Source organism: Pristis pectinata, chromosome 14, assembly GCF_009764475.1.
Source record: "Pristis pectinata isolate sPriPec2 chromosome 14, sPriPec2.1.pri, whole genome shotgun sequence".
Lineage (NCBI taxonomy): Eukaryota > Metazoa > Chordata > Chondrichthyes > Rhinopristiformes > Pristidae > Pristis > Pristis pectinata.
In genome coordinates, this window is record NC_067418.1 from 30,827,127 (window position 1) to 30,842,739 (window position 15,613).

Sequence of the window (15,613 nt, forward strand, 5' to 3'; positions counted from 1 at the left end):
CACAGAAGGAGGAAAAATTGAAGTTGATTAATGCCAGATTTATGTATGATACCACATGTAGAATCAACTTGAATATATGTAATTTAATTTGGAAAGCAGGGATCTTTATCCCACAAAGAACTATTGGCTTTTAGTGATGAATGATTATATGAGAGTTAAGGCTGTATTTAAATAATAGTTGTGTACACCTATACAACAGGTAAATTATTCATTATACATCATCTTGAACAGATTTTGTTGTATATCCAAAGGCTACTGTTTATAAACGACCAACAATTACTTTATTCTCAATAGTCCAAAATAAGACTGAACCTTTTTGACCTCTTTCTGCGGAATTATCGCTCTATGAAATGCCATACATGCACGTTTAGTCAACTCCACCACAAGACAGTTTTATGAACTTGTAGTTGTTATGTAAACTGCTCCTCACGTTGCTAGCACATGCTATTCTAAGGTTTACTGGACTATAATTAGAAAAGCCATCTGAAGGACTGAAATGATTTTCAGAATACTGCAGAAACATTATTTGCCCAAGATCAAAAAGCACTGTGATTTCACAATAACAAAAAGTAAAATTAAATAAGCCTTGGGCAGTAGATAAGCAGCAACTTCAGTGTGATTACTGATGGTGGATACAGAAATGACAAATACAGATGACTCATCAGAACATACGGGCAAATATTTTACTGTTCTTTCATATATACCTCGCAAGCAAGGGTTTAGTTCTCCAGAATTTGGCCAGTTATTCTCACCAAATGTCTTTTTGATGTGAAACATAATTGATATTAAAAAGGTTAATGCTCCTGTTAAACAAGCCGATAAAGGACTTTTTACAATGCATTGGAAATCATCTGCTAATATTATCAACAATAATATCTAAATCTTATAATTTTTTTTTTACTTTCATCATTTCATGCAGGGTCTGTCTATAAAGCTGTTTTCCCTACAATCCTAAACTAGAAATCTGCCTTTTCTTTCAATGGCAACTGCATTTTAGACACTTCCCAACTTTATTTGAGGTTTCCAGTGTTTGCAGTTTTATTTTTTAGCTCAGAATCCATCAATTTTTAAACTACATTTTATCAATAAATGCAAATTTACTTGCCTTCAAAATATATTAGTGGTGTCCCACATGGAATGGTCTTCAAAAAGTAATGCTATAAAAGGTCCCACACAGGAATGAATGGTACACACTAAGCTTTGAAATACTTTTAAACAAACTGGAATGTAGCTTTGAAAACCATAAAAGGGTATGGTACAAGCGATTAAGCGAGCCTTAACCCCACCCTACTGGTTATGCTCAAACTAGTGACACATTATCTTATAATGAAACACACCATTGCCATATGGCTGCTTATTAAATACAGAGAGACTCTGTCTTCATTCTAAGTAAGCTGCGTTTTCGAGCCAATAAAAATTAAATTAACACAGCGGTCTTACAAACACCTTCCAACCTTCTCAAATAATTTCACTTTATTTGCTCAAAGATTCTAATGATTTCAAATTAATTCAATCCTGCAAGAGAACAGACACTTTTTCCTCCATTTCTAACAGCTCCTCCCACTGTATGGTGTTTGGAAAACAGAGACTAAAGAGTGATTCTGTAAACTAACTAACTTAGCATTGAGTATTTGGAAAGTTAATTCAGGGAGGAATCATTACAGTAGGGAAAAAGTTCAGAGCAGTATATTTAACATTGAACCTATATTTGCACTGTCTCTGTCACTGTCATACCTCAGCTACCATACCAATTAAATAAATCTAATCTTTTTCCTGATGATCACAATTTTGAGTAATACAAAATGAAATGGGATTTCAAAGACCTGCTTGGCCAAAATATTTGGAAAATTCATGGAAGAGAAATTACTGATGAGATTTCATCTTGGTACATTGTGTACTACAGGGATACAGTTTCCACTGAGCTTGCCTGATCTCTCTCAAAATCCTCTCCAGATAAATGGCATGGAATTTCCTCAGGGGCTTTCCCAATCTTTCTTCTAAATTACTGCACATCGTCAAAGAAAATTTTAAGCTGCGGCCTTTAAGTGTCAGTTTGGCTTAATTGATAGCATGCTCCACAAGCAACTCTCAGTTCATGTCTCAGCAATTTCAGTGCCGTGCTGAAGAAATGTTGTATCGTCGAATGAGATCTTGAACCCGGGCAGGCAGGTGTACTCATGGCATTATTTGAAAGGAAACAGCTAGTTCTCTCAGTATCCTGATCAACATGCCTCCCTTTAAATAAGTGACTCCTGCATTTGCCTGTATAATAATGATTGCAGATCCAAAAAAAATCCATTTAGTGTAAAGGTGTTTTGCGTAATCTCAAGACTATAGCTAATGCTACGAAAATGGCATGTTCTTTCCTTCGTTAACATTAGAGAAATACACTGGTATCAGGGTTACTCTCCAGGATGCTCTAGGTTCTTCAATAGCAATAAAAGTTAATGCTTTATTTTTTAATGATCAAGTCAACTTCTAGACATACAATAATCAAATATATTGCCATGCAAGAAAAGATTCCAGAAATTATTATTGTCAATATTGACCAATAAATGTTTTATGTTTTTGCATGACCTTCCATGGTTTGCCATTTAAAATAAATGAGTTAGTATAAATTAAAACACTGATCAAAGAAATATTATTTACATGTTTTCAACTTTTGTTGAACAACATCACCAACATTAATTTTCTGGGGTGAAGTTCCCTTAAATGCATTACCTAGGTTGTTCTTTGTCACAGATTATTATGAGCACCATAGTCTATTCCAAAGGAAACCGTACTTCATTTGTAAAAGTATCTTAATAAATAATGCTAATTGTTCAAGTTCTGGCCAATGGGCAACATCCATGTAATTTAATGTACATAGATATCCATGTCTGCCTGATCCATTTCTTAGTAACTGGCAGGTCAAGACCAATAAATCAGTTTGACGCTATATCTTTAAGTGATTAATGTCCAGTAACATAAAACAAAAGTTATTAGTGATAGTAACCCGACTGATTGATACATATTCCTTAATGACTGAAGTCCAAAAGGTCCTCTTTGCATTTCCCCAGTTTGTGACCATGTCAGCCCATGATCCAAGAAGGATTTGATAATACGGAGAGATGTCTGCAGGATAAGATGATCATTCAAATCTTCCTTCTCAAAATAGTCTCAACTCATGTAACAAACAATCTGCTGGAGGAAGTCAGCGGGTCAAACAGCATCTGTAAGAGGAAAGGAATTGTCGACATTTTGGGTCGAAACTCTGATGCAGTTTTGGGTTGAAACCTCGCTGAGTTCCTCTGGCAGATTGTTTGTTCCTCCAGATTCCCACATCTGTAGGCTTTTGTGCCTCTCTAGTGGTACTCTTTTCCCTTGTTGAACAGCTCGTTTTTCCAATTACTTTATTCCCTTGTTATACTTCCCATTTTTACTCCACTCAGGAGTGAAGATTTTCCTTTTTAGTTTAAGTAATTTCTCTTACTTCCACCAGTAACTGGCACCTCATTTCCTCGAGCTCTATCATCACTGTAGATGGAAACTTTTTCCTTATTTGCTTAGTAAATAATTTCTAAATCTCAAAATCCTGATGAGAGTGTTCGTTGAAGGATCTATGTCAATGACAATAATGATAGAGATGATCAGAAAACCTGGTTTTTCACTAATGTTGAAATCAATAAAAGCCAGAACAGTAAGGATACTTCTCTGTGGGCAGGGTCCTATTTTAGTATCTTATTTGAAAGGCAGCACCTCTGACAGTGCAGCATTCCTCAGCACTGCACTGGAGTGTCAGTTTAGATGTTTGTGCTCAAATCACTGAAATGCAATTTAATCCAGCTCATTCAAACTCACCTAGCTGCACAGGTAGCTAATAGTTGAACACATTCCTCCTTTCAGAACAGCAAAAAACACTTACAATATGTCCTAAGGGCATACTTATCTGACCTAGTGTTCGGTATTTCAAAGTGAAACACACTGAAAATCATTTTACAGAGGCTGAATTACAGACGCAGTGGGCACAGTGTGACAGCTGCAAATACCACACCGCACTTCAAAGGGTGAGAGCCAGCTTCTATTCAATTAGCTGCCCTTTTGGTTAATTAGGGATAGCCTGTTAAAAATAAAAGTTAAATACTGGACTTGTTTTTAAATCTCCTTAATTAATGAAGGATGAGGGCAGGGAGACAAGAAAGATCCAGTGAGAGAAAATAAAAGTTCTTTTATAACTTACAGAATTTGCAAATGAAGTTTGTGAAGTTTACCTCAACAATGGCACGTAATGGGTCCAACCTGTTTGTTCTGTTTAGATCTTCTGCCTTCTTTCAAAGACATATCAGACTCATGTTGTGTGCCAATTGAAGTGTCAGGTTTCCTCAGCTGAGTTGATTTGTAACATGTACATTCCCAAACTGAGCTCAGAGGGAGGGGATCACTTACATGATAAATAACAAAAAAAGCAATGGTCTCCAGAGTCAATGAGAATAATTATAATTACTCTTGGGTTGCCTTTTCCCTGCCAAACATAGTACACAGACATAGCTCAGTGATATAACAGTGTATGTCAAGCCCGCAACAGTGAGATTTAACCTGGCTTCCTACTGATCCAGCACCACAGAACCATTCCCTATCTTACTCTCCACAGTGTTGTCATCCCACCTGCTATAACTCATTTCTGTAACTGAACTTCAATTGACTGGGGAGTGATTACTGAGGGAACAGATAGAGTATAACAAACAGATTCTATGGAGACAGCAAAACACAGTAAGAAAAAGTGGGAACTCTGCAGAGAGGTGTAACCACATTCCTGTTTGTCATATTAGTTTCTGTAAAAATCAAAGCCTAACTAACTAGCATTATGTTTTTGATGCTACCACCATATTAGAGGAGTGTCACTTCAGAACCTTTGAAAGTGAAGCATGTAAATATGGAACAGGCATTATTCCACTAATTTTTGCTCTCAACTTCTGCTGAATACATACATTTTTCTTTTTTTTAACCATGTAATATTCACCTCAGCTGAGCTCGTCACCTGCTCCCAGGCCTCTGCCACTGCATTTCATGTAACTATCTTTGTGTTTTAAGTCAAATTTCCCCAAGTTGTTTTTTTTTGGCCTGGCTAATATTTATTCCTCAATCAACATCAAGAAAAGATTATCTGGTTGCTATTACATTGCTGTGTGTGGAAACTTGCTCTGTGAACTTACCCACTGTATTTCCTACAATAGTATCTTACACTTTAAAAAGTCCTTCAAGCGAAATGGGACCATCCTGAAGTGAAAAACAGTAATATATAAATGCAAGTGATCCTTATTTATGGATATTCAATTGCACCCATGAAAGATGTTTGCTTGCTGACTTCATTCCGAGTTCTCCTAATTGATTACCACACACTCCTCGACAACTGATTTCTTGTTCAGAGTGCAGTTAATGTTTTGAACATTTTATCAGTGTTTTTGTCTCTCCCTGTTCACCTTGTTGCTATACCTGCTCATCCTTAATGCACTGCTACTAATCCTAGCAGTCTAAACCAACCTCTGACAATTCTGTTTCCTTTATAGGTTTCTTATGACCATTCAGCTTCAAAGTAGCTGGTGTCAACATTCTGCCACTTGGTCTAATCTTACTCCTGATCTTGTTGTTGGTAGTGTAACAAAGCAGTTAGGAGTTGGGGATTATGATTAAAATAGGCTTTAGTAGGGCAATTATTTTCCCTTCTTTTAGCATTTTTCCCTTCACATAGCATTGATTACTTTGCAATCCAGTCTCTTTCTACAGGAGAGCAACCAGCCAATATTTCTCTTTACAACACATACGTATTGGTATTGGTTTATTATTGTCACTTGTACCGAGGTACAGTGAAAAGCTTGTCTTACAAACCGATCATACAGGTCAATTCATTACACGGTGCAGTTACATTGAGTTAGTACAAAATGCATTTATGTAGTACAGGTAAAAACAATAACAGTACAAAATAAAGTGTCACAGCTACAGAGAAAGTGCAGTGCAATAAGATGCAAGGTCACAACAAGGTAGATCGTGAGGTCATAGTCCATCTCATTGTATAAGGGAACCGTTCAATAGTCTTATCACAGTGGGGTAGAAGCTGTCCTACGTGCAATAAGCCAAGGGTTAAATCGCCATAGCTGGCACTTGACATTTCTGCCTTGCCGACAGTGAGATAGGGGAATTCTGTGAGTGAATGAATGAATATTGATTTGCTTGATAGCCCTTGGAGATCACTAAATACTTACATGGAATTTTCTCCCATGACATTAAAATCCATAATGGGATTAGCATACATTTTAAGTGCCATTTAATACACTGATGGGCTGAGTGGCCTTTCCCTATTTGTATTTTCTTAGAATTTTTTTTTAGGATTTCAGATCTCAGGTTAGCATATCCATGACCAAAATAATGAACAGAATATAAAATGCAATGACAAGTGAAAGGAAACACAGAGACAACTTGAAAGCTCATGAGCCAGTAAATGTTGCAACATCAGTGTATGTGAGTTTCAATGAAGTTCACGCTCAGAGATCTATGAGAAGTGTTTTCTCCCCTTGTCTCCTCTCCTGTCAGTACTGACTGATACTGGAATATAAAACCACAGAGAGAAGGAGTTTTTTTTAATCTATCCGGTACTCAGCTAAATGGCAACTGTTCATAAATTATCCTTGTTTGAGAGGGAGCAGGTTGATTTAGCTGTAGTGACCACAATAACAAACCCGATCTTGTCTCCTGTGAGCATATTCATTGGATGGCGGTCAGGTACATGAGTATTGGCTGATATTGTTCTCCTGAAGAAATCTAATAACTCTGCTATTCCAAGCAGAGATCTGCCAGTTAAGAATGGAGTACTCAACCTTGGAATCTTCCTATGCTGGTTGACTATTTTGAGCGAAGAGCAGCAAATGCCATTAACATGAGCTCTGTGGTTTCAGTGGTTTTTAGAAAGTCAGCTACTACAGATTGGACAAGACTTGTTTCCAACATTAATTTCAAATCCAAACCATGATAAAGGAAGAGTCTGAACAACTTTTTGCATGTACTAATTAAAATTAAAAACATAATCATATTACACATCATCTGTCCTTTTATTTAACAAGACTGGAGTAACTCACCGTGAACTGAAATATACAAAGAATTTGTTAAGAAATGTGTTTTACAGGTGTTAGTTTGCTAACTCCCCACAGATTCAATATGTGTGAAAAGTACCTCACACATTCCTGAAAAGTAATGCAAAAACTGAACAAATAATTAGTGTTGTAATTTGCAGAAAATTTGGATTTTTTCATTTGTTAAAAAGGACCTGAGCAGAATTTGTTTTAAAATAAAACGTGTCATTTGAACAGCACATGTGCTGCAGACCTGGTAAGCAAAGCAAACAAAGATACAGCAGCATATTTTAATTTCTATATATTGCAGACGTTGACTGAAGTTTTTCAAATCGAATCAAATGAGCCTGCTGAGTAAAAATGATAAATCGCAATGAAAAAGTTTATCATGCTTTAACATTTCTGCTCAAACAAGATTTGCTGTTGAATTTCCTCACACCAGACAGTTAGATCTTTGATCAGAACGTTGAAATTCTTTATCTCACTTGGTCAACTTTTAACTTGGATTTCACTAATATATTGATCTTGTCACTCAATATCCATTCTATACGTTCTTTTTTGCTGGAGTATCCCTTCATAAAACTTGGTCCCCAGAGGTTCTTTTTGTAATAGGACTCATTTACTCACTTAATTCCATCATTTCAGTGACAACCTCATTCACATGGCTCACCTCTCCACTGCCATGGGTAGGAAAGAGATATTGAGGAATCTACCCGTGATATGTGGTTGCTATGAAATATTCCTCAAAGGTCAGCATTCACCAAAATATAGTTACAGGGTAACTGGTTGGATTTGAAGGGGTACACACAGCATGTCATGTACACTTAGACTAATTCAGGCTCAGGGAGAACTATTACAAAACACCTAACAAAATACCTAACAAGACTACAGACCGTTAATACCCAATGAACACTGGAGCTAAGAGAAATCCCACTGATTTATAATTTTTTTCCTGCACACTTTTTCATGCTGGTTGAAGCATTTGCACTTTGCCAATCATAAGGTACCCAAGACAATGAATGCCAGCAAGTTATGCAATCACAGAAAGCATAGTCAAGCCCAGTGCTATTCTCCATCATAAAAAGTTAAAGGAAAACAAGGTGATTTTCCATGCACAGTATAATGAAGCTAACTATAATTACACGATTGAAAAAGTCATTTTTTAAAAATGAAATTATAGCACCTGTATTTCACAAGGCTAGGAGCCCTGCTGGATTCAGTTGCTTGGATTCAGTTGCCTTGATTTAGTGTGCTTGATTTGGACTTAAAATTCTAGTACAATAGACCTGCTTCAAGATGTTTCTCTTTGCTTTCAAATTCCTTCATGATCACACTCCATTCAACAATAACAATCACCTTCCAGCACAGATGTCTCAGCATCTAACCACTGCTTCTCTGGCATCACATTATTCTTTGTTCATTACTTTGTCAGTTTCACTATCAGCAGACATTCTTTTAGCCACTATACATATGCCTCAGGTTCTTCCTCTCGGGACCTCTTTGTCTTGACACTCTTTTTGAAACTCTCCATACCTTCAGCAACCTTTCCAAATCCCTCCATGTGCGTGTTTCCAAATTCCTCTACTTCCTCCTGCCCCCAACATTTGAGACATCTTTCTATCCATAAGGAGTTCAGTGGAAATGCAAGTTATTGACAACATTCCAAATCTTTTTAATATGTTTTAGGGAAGGTACACCGAGGACAGGAAACATCCATCCACGGGTGATATCAATACAACCCAAGTCCTCCCTTCAGGAGAGATGGACAGCAACTGACCTGGATTTGCTGTTGAAGAAGATTGATTTTGTGTTGTTGCTGCAATAGTTGCTGCTGTTGTCTTGCAATCTGAAGAAGAGGAAAAATATATTTTTTAGTAAAACAAAATTAACAAAATAAATCAAAACATAACTTTTTTTTGCTGTTTCAAATAGGCTGCCAACAAGGGAGAAACAAATTGTTTTTATTGCGCCCATCCATCTAACTACATTCCCGCTTCATTGAGCATGACAACCCAGTTTTAAGTGTCATTTAATTTTCATTTTCAAATATAATTACAAAGTGTTCACTGTAAGATATCACTCGTCTGCAAATGTGTCAAGATTAATTTGAGCTAGCTTATTCACAAGTGTCAACAGTTAATTACTGTGTCGTGTCTGCATATCTAAATGACATCCTAACTTCTTATTTTGTACGTATTCTTGTATCTTATTTCCCATTATAAGAAGAGTGCATATGCTTGCTTGTGGGCAAATATTTGGACACGGAAAGCTTGGTGATCTGAGGCTGATTAAAACAAGCTCAACGTATCAACTCTTTTATATACTGCTTTCTATTATAGAATGGTGGGAATGTCAATACAATTTTAGTAATAAGCCCTAGTTAGAAAGGCAACCTTTACCCTGTAGTGACTGTGGTCTGGGTGCAATCATGTCTTTTAAAAGGGTTGCCTGGCTTTAGATGGTGAGACCAGACCCTGGAGCACAGCTGCAATCAGCTTGTGCCTGTAATTACTAACTCTAGTCATTAATACAGATCAATTTTGGCTGAGACCTTTTCTAAAAAAAACTGTTCTCTAATTTTATGGTCCTAATATGATGATTTTCTTTCAAGGGTTAAGATCATAAGATGGGTTTGGATATGAAGGACCACCTAACAACCTCACCCTGACAGATTTGATCTTATCCTTCCCAGTTTTCCCATTTTCCCATTATAGCACTAAGCAAGTGCAGTTGCCCTAGTCCAGTCAGTGATTACTTTCAGATGAAGGTCAATGCCCCAATGTCAATCATAATCTTTCCTCTAGAATTCTGAACCTGTACCCACTTGCTCTGTTGCCTTGGCTTATCTGGATATATTAATCAGATCCACTTTTAATGTCTGTTATGCTATTTTCCAATGTACCACCATATAAGCTCCCAGCTGAGACATTGCCTCATGAACCCCAAAAGCCTGAATTTGTATTTTTGTTGCTTATCTCTTGAACATGGGAAAGAACTTCATGATTTTTCTCTGCACTGTCCCACAACCTGAACATTCTTATGTCATGAAGACCAGTATCCATCACAAAGGCTCAGATTGACTGACAGTAGAATGAAAAGGTGTGGGTGTGCAGTTATTCCATTGTACACTACCTTCATTTTTAAACAATTTAGATTTTCTTATGTATGTCCACAGGCAATCTTCATTACAACAGCGTACACCCCCTACTCCTATATTGAATTTATACAAGTAAAAATAACATAGAAAATAATTGTTTTAAACCATACCTCAAATTTTACAAGCAGTGAACAAAAATCATATTCCATACTTGCTGTGTGAAATGATGAGGAAGCTTCAACTAGCTCTCAAAACAAATGCCAATTTGCAGGAATGATTGCACCATTTGTTGGATGATCCTGATGCAAGGCACAAAGGTATGAAGTGCAAGGACCTTATGGAGGACAAGTTCATCCAGCACTCATCTTCCACAAGTCATAAAAAAATTATACAGGCAACGTCTTCAAATAAGTTGTAATTCCTTTCATTGGAAACTTTTCAAAATGCCCCCTTCTTTGACTATATGTTTTTCTTTCCTGATCTCCTGCATCTTTTTTACAGGATCTTCAATCAGTTGTTCCTCAGTTTGCTGCTCCCAGGCTCTTGTCTCAAATCCTCCTAAAGTCTTCCTCTCCTTTATAATCAATCGTTTGATCCTTTGATCACCTCCCTAAATTTCTTAAATCTTATCCCATTCATCTTTTTCCTCAAGCTCCCTTTTTCCTCAGCTTCCTGCATCCTTTATACAGTAACTCTTATCTCAACGTATGCAACATCATTTTATTTTATTTTCTCAGCCTCCTAAATTTCCCAATCCTTTTCTCTAAGACTTGTGAACACTATGTCTTCAATCAAAAATTTGGCAAAATGGAGAATAGGGTGGGAAAATGTGAAGTTGTTCACATTGGAAGGAAGAATGATGAACAAATTATTATTTAAACAGAGAAAGACTGCAGAAAGTTGCAGCACAAAGAGAAAAGGTGAACACAAGCTATCCTCAGTCCTGAGGGATTGCCTTTTGAGACAGGAGGCTGTAGGGACACCCCTTTTCTCAGTCAGCTAAATGGCGATCTGGTGCACATCATCATTGATGCCTGCCTTCACGAGATGTTGCTCCCAAGATATGGAAAATGATCCACATTTTCCAGCATCTCACCATTGTTTTTGATTGCAGGATAGGAGGGCAGTGTTATGCACATGGATGGGTAGAGGATCCATGTCCTCTAGAGGTTTAGTGTTAGGACCATCCTTATGTTTATGACCATTGATACATGGCTAACCCAGTGAAATGCTGAACGAATACCGTACAGTCTAAAGTCTTGAGGTGTCAATATCTGCTTTCTTAAACACACAAAAATGATTCCACCGCTGTCTTCAGTATTCTAGCCAATATTTAAAACTCAACCACTGTCGTGTAAATGGACTACCTAGTTGTTGCTACTTCTGTACCTACACTTTGCAATATTTCCAATGTTACAACAGTGACTACACTTGAAAAGTATTTAATTGGCTGTAAAGTGCTTTGAGCTACCCTTGGATTGTGAAAGGCACTGTATGATTTCAAGTCTCTCTTTTATTCTTTTAGTCCCTAGGCTCATAATGAATACTTTCCAGAAGCTGCTCATTCTCACCTCTGTATTTAGCAGAGACTGGCTCCCTGAGGGCAATTTCACAGAGAAGCAGATATACTGTAACTAACATCACCATAGGACTATAATGACAACAACTGGTGACTGGCAGAAGCGGTGAAATTGGCTAAGAAGCTTGACAGTTGACAGCACCTGTCAGGAATTTTTAGTCTGAACAAAACCAGATAAGTCTGGGAAACAGTAGCAAGCAAAAGTGCCAAGCTTACGTTTCCAATTCCTGTTGTTTTCATTTCCTGTCTATACCGCATGCAAAGGCTAAAATAATTGGTCAGGGATAATAGTTGCACCTCACAGATGCATTAAAAATGCTGTTAAGGGCTTCCCAATGAACAAACAAATTTATTCAGATTTGGCTGAAACCAGGAAGATCAATGCTTAGTTAACCTGAATTCCGTCGTCATTCCTCCAAATCAACTACTTGTAGTTCTCAATAAGTGTGTAGGGGGTGGGAGGAGAAGTTGGGGTTGTGGGGTGGGGAGGGGTGGGATGTGGGCTGTGGGCTATTGTACGAAGCAGAAAGTCAGGCAGAATCTTGGATAAACATAATTCAAAGGAGACAAAGTGAAGATCATCTAAAAGTGAGAGTCAATGAAACAGTGAAACAATAGGTGGAACAATATGAAAATTTAAATGAAGCAGAAGGAAGACAGACAAGAAGGGCACAATCCTCCCCATCATTGGGGGCATCTTCAAGGGGTGGTGCCTCAAGAAGGTAGCATCCATTATTAAGGACCCTCACCATCCAGGACATGCCCTCTTCTCATTACTACCACTGAGGAGGAGGTACAGGAGCCTGAAGACCCACACTTAATGATTCTAAAACAGCTTCTTCCCCTCCACCATCAGATCTCTGAACGATCCATGAACCCATAAACACTACCTCAATATTCTTTTTTTTTGCACTATTCACTTATTTTGTAATTTATAGCACTTTTATGTCTTGCACTGTACTGCTGTTGAAAAACAACAAATTTCACGTCATAAGACAGTAATAATAAACCTGATTCTGATTCTGAAAAAGCACTGGACAAAAAAGTTAAAGGGTGCCAAAAGGAAATGTATTGTAAATTAGATCAGAGTCTTTATTCCCAGGGTGGAAATGTGAAATACTTGAGGGCATAGGTTTAAGGAGAGAGGGGGAAAGTTTAACCGAGATTTACGAGGCAAGTTTCTTTTTTACGCAGAGCATTTAGGTGTCTGGAACGTGTTGCCAGGGGAGCTGGTAGAAGCAGATATGACAGCGATGTTTAAGAGCCTTTTAGGCAGACACGTGAACAGGCAGGGAATAGAGGGGTGCGGACCATGTGCAGGCAAATGGAATTAGTTCAATTGGCATCATGGTCAGCACAGGTATGGTGGGCCGAAGGGCCTGTTCCTGTGCTGTACTGTTCTATGTTCTAAATCTGAAATTCTTTTTGCTGAGAGCATTATTATTAAAAAGCTAAAGCTAAATAAACAGGGAATTAACTTTTTAATCTGATCGGTCCCAGGAAGGAGGGGAGGGCCATGGGGCAGGCTGGCCAGCAGAATGCAATGCATGCTCACAATCTGCTCACCATTTGGGAGCTTAATGACAATCCTAATGGGACGGATAACTTGTAATAGTATCTTCTCATCAAAACTTCATTGCAAACCAGCAGATTCACAGTCAGGAAAGTCAAGTGAAAATAGAGGAGTTACAAAACCAATCTCTTCAGTGTTAGTTTTTAAAAAATAAATAAAAGAGCATGGAAAAGAAAAAATAAATTAGTTCTTTTAAACATATTTTCTAAGATATTTCCTGTTGTCCAATGGATAATTCGGATTTTCCATCCATCATCAATAATGAATGGAGGATCTGATGGAGCAAATGGGCTTCCTCAAGCCTCCCCAACACCCAAATTCTCAATAAGCACTTGTTGAACACTAAACCCACTCCCTCATTGAGAGCATGTGGCCCAGCTTGTAAATCCTATTGTATTGCTTACGACAATAGAATGTATTTGGTTTTTACAAGAAGCTGGACCAATTGTTTTGTTCAAATTCAAATGATGGGTGTTTTTTGAAAAGATGGGAATGTTGAAACAATGGTTGTGAGGCCTGACAAACAACACTTTGCATGATAAGGGTAAAATGATTGCTTTCAATTTAGCTGCCCATGTCAGATCTTGACCCTGATTTGACTTCAAAGGATACCGATCATGTGCAAAATGGGCAGCTAATTTGATTTTTACCCATTTTATATCAGCATCCAATGTCAAAATCAGCCCTAATTTGTGCTCTCATTTCTTATTTTCCTGTACCTTTCTATCTGATATTTTAAGGCAGGCACGGTAGTGTAGCAGTTAGCATCATGCTATTACAGAGCCAGTGACCTGGGTTCAATTCTAGCCACTGTCTGTAAGGAGCTTGTACATTCTCCTCATGACTGTGTGGGTTTCCTCCGGGTACTCCAGTTTCCTCCCACATTCCGAAGACATATGGGTTAGGAGCTGTGGGCATGCTATGTTGGCACCGGAAGCGTGGCGACACTTGCGGGCTGCTCCCAGAACATTCTACGCAAAGATGCACTTCACTGTGTATTTCAATGTACATGTGACTAATAAAGAAATCTTATTTTATCCTTTCTTAGATCTGATTTCAGTCTCTACTTAATGTGCAGAAAATTGTATCTCCATTCTTTAATGGACTCTTAACTTCTGAGTGAATTTTATAATAGAAAGTTATTTTTAAATGCTGTATGGGTTAATAATTGCAATGTGTATCATGGGACTCTATATGACTAAATGGCAGAGACAAAACTTTTAGATACTTTTGAGATGATAATGGTGAAATGATGAGATCGTTTTAGATACATGGGATGATAATGGTGATCTGTGCTGGAGGGAAGGAGGTGAACATGCCTGTGGAGGCAACAGGATGAAGCTGACCATTGGAGATTGAAAATAAATACTGTGGAATTTGAACAGACTATTTTAAGGAGGCACAGTGGCTTTCCCTCAGGAATTTATATCAGGATATATTGAGGGTGGTCTCTGGAAAGAGTCGGCACAATTGAGTTGAATGGTTTATTCTCATTTTATGCTTTCTTACATAGGTCAAGGCAAGCTGACCAGTTTAGGGACATGTGGATGGCACAAAATGGAAAGAAGCAGACTCATTATCTCTGTGTAGCTGTGTGGCATGCCTAGCAGAAGTCACAGAGGGAAAGCACAATCCATTCTGATTAGTTCGTAACAGAAGAACTCAATGTGTTTCCTGTTTGCCTACCAACTCCAAAATGATATCTGGGATGTGACATTAGAATAAAGGAAAGGCTTAAAAAAAACAACTTAATCAGCAAATTCCCTATTTTCCACTGTACTACCTTTACCTTTTGTCACTTAGCTATTGGAGTAACTAGAGCCAGCTAAAATAAAGTGCAGTTGGTTTGCACGCCTGCAACCTACCTGTTCCTGCTGCTGGCGGGCAAGTTCCATTTGCTGCCTTTGTTTTTCAATTTGTGATGCTGCTAACTTCTTCTGCTCATCATGTGCTGCCAGGAGCTGCTCCCGTAAACTAATTAATTGGTTGATCATGGCGGACAGCTGACGTTCCTTTTCTGCAAGGCTTTCCGGCGTACCTGGAGGAGGGGAAAAATGTCATTGATGGTTAATGCAGGAATAAATATCCAGAAATAGACTGCGTAAAGAGAGATTGTACAGGAACAAGGAAAGGTGATTCAGTTTCTCCAGCCTGCTCCACTGAACAATTAGATCGCAACTGATTTATATCTCACAATCAGCATCAAAAAAAAATCAACCAGAAGGGTAAACCAACATGATATTTTCTGCAGGACTACAGAT

The 15,613-nt window shown here is 38.0% G+C and overlaps 1 protein-coding gene across 1 annotated transcript in view; it reads right to left on the reverse strand.

Annotated features, from left to right (window-relative positions):
• sox6 (SRY-box transcription factor 6) overlaps positions 1-15,613 on the reverse strand; it is a 325,865-nt gene that overhangs the window by 147,683 nt on the left and 162,569 nt on the right. Inside the window, 2 exon segments of the mRNA XM_052029327.1 lie at positions 8,881-8,949; positions 15,218-15,390. Of these exon segments, the coding sequence (XP_051885287.1) occupies positions 8,881-8,949; positions 15,218-15,390 (242 nt within the window).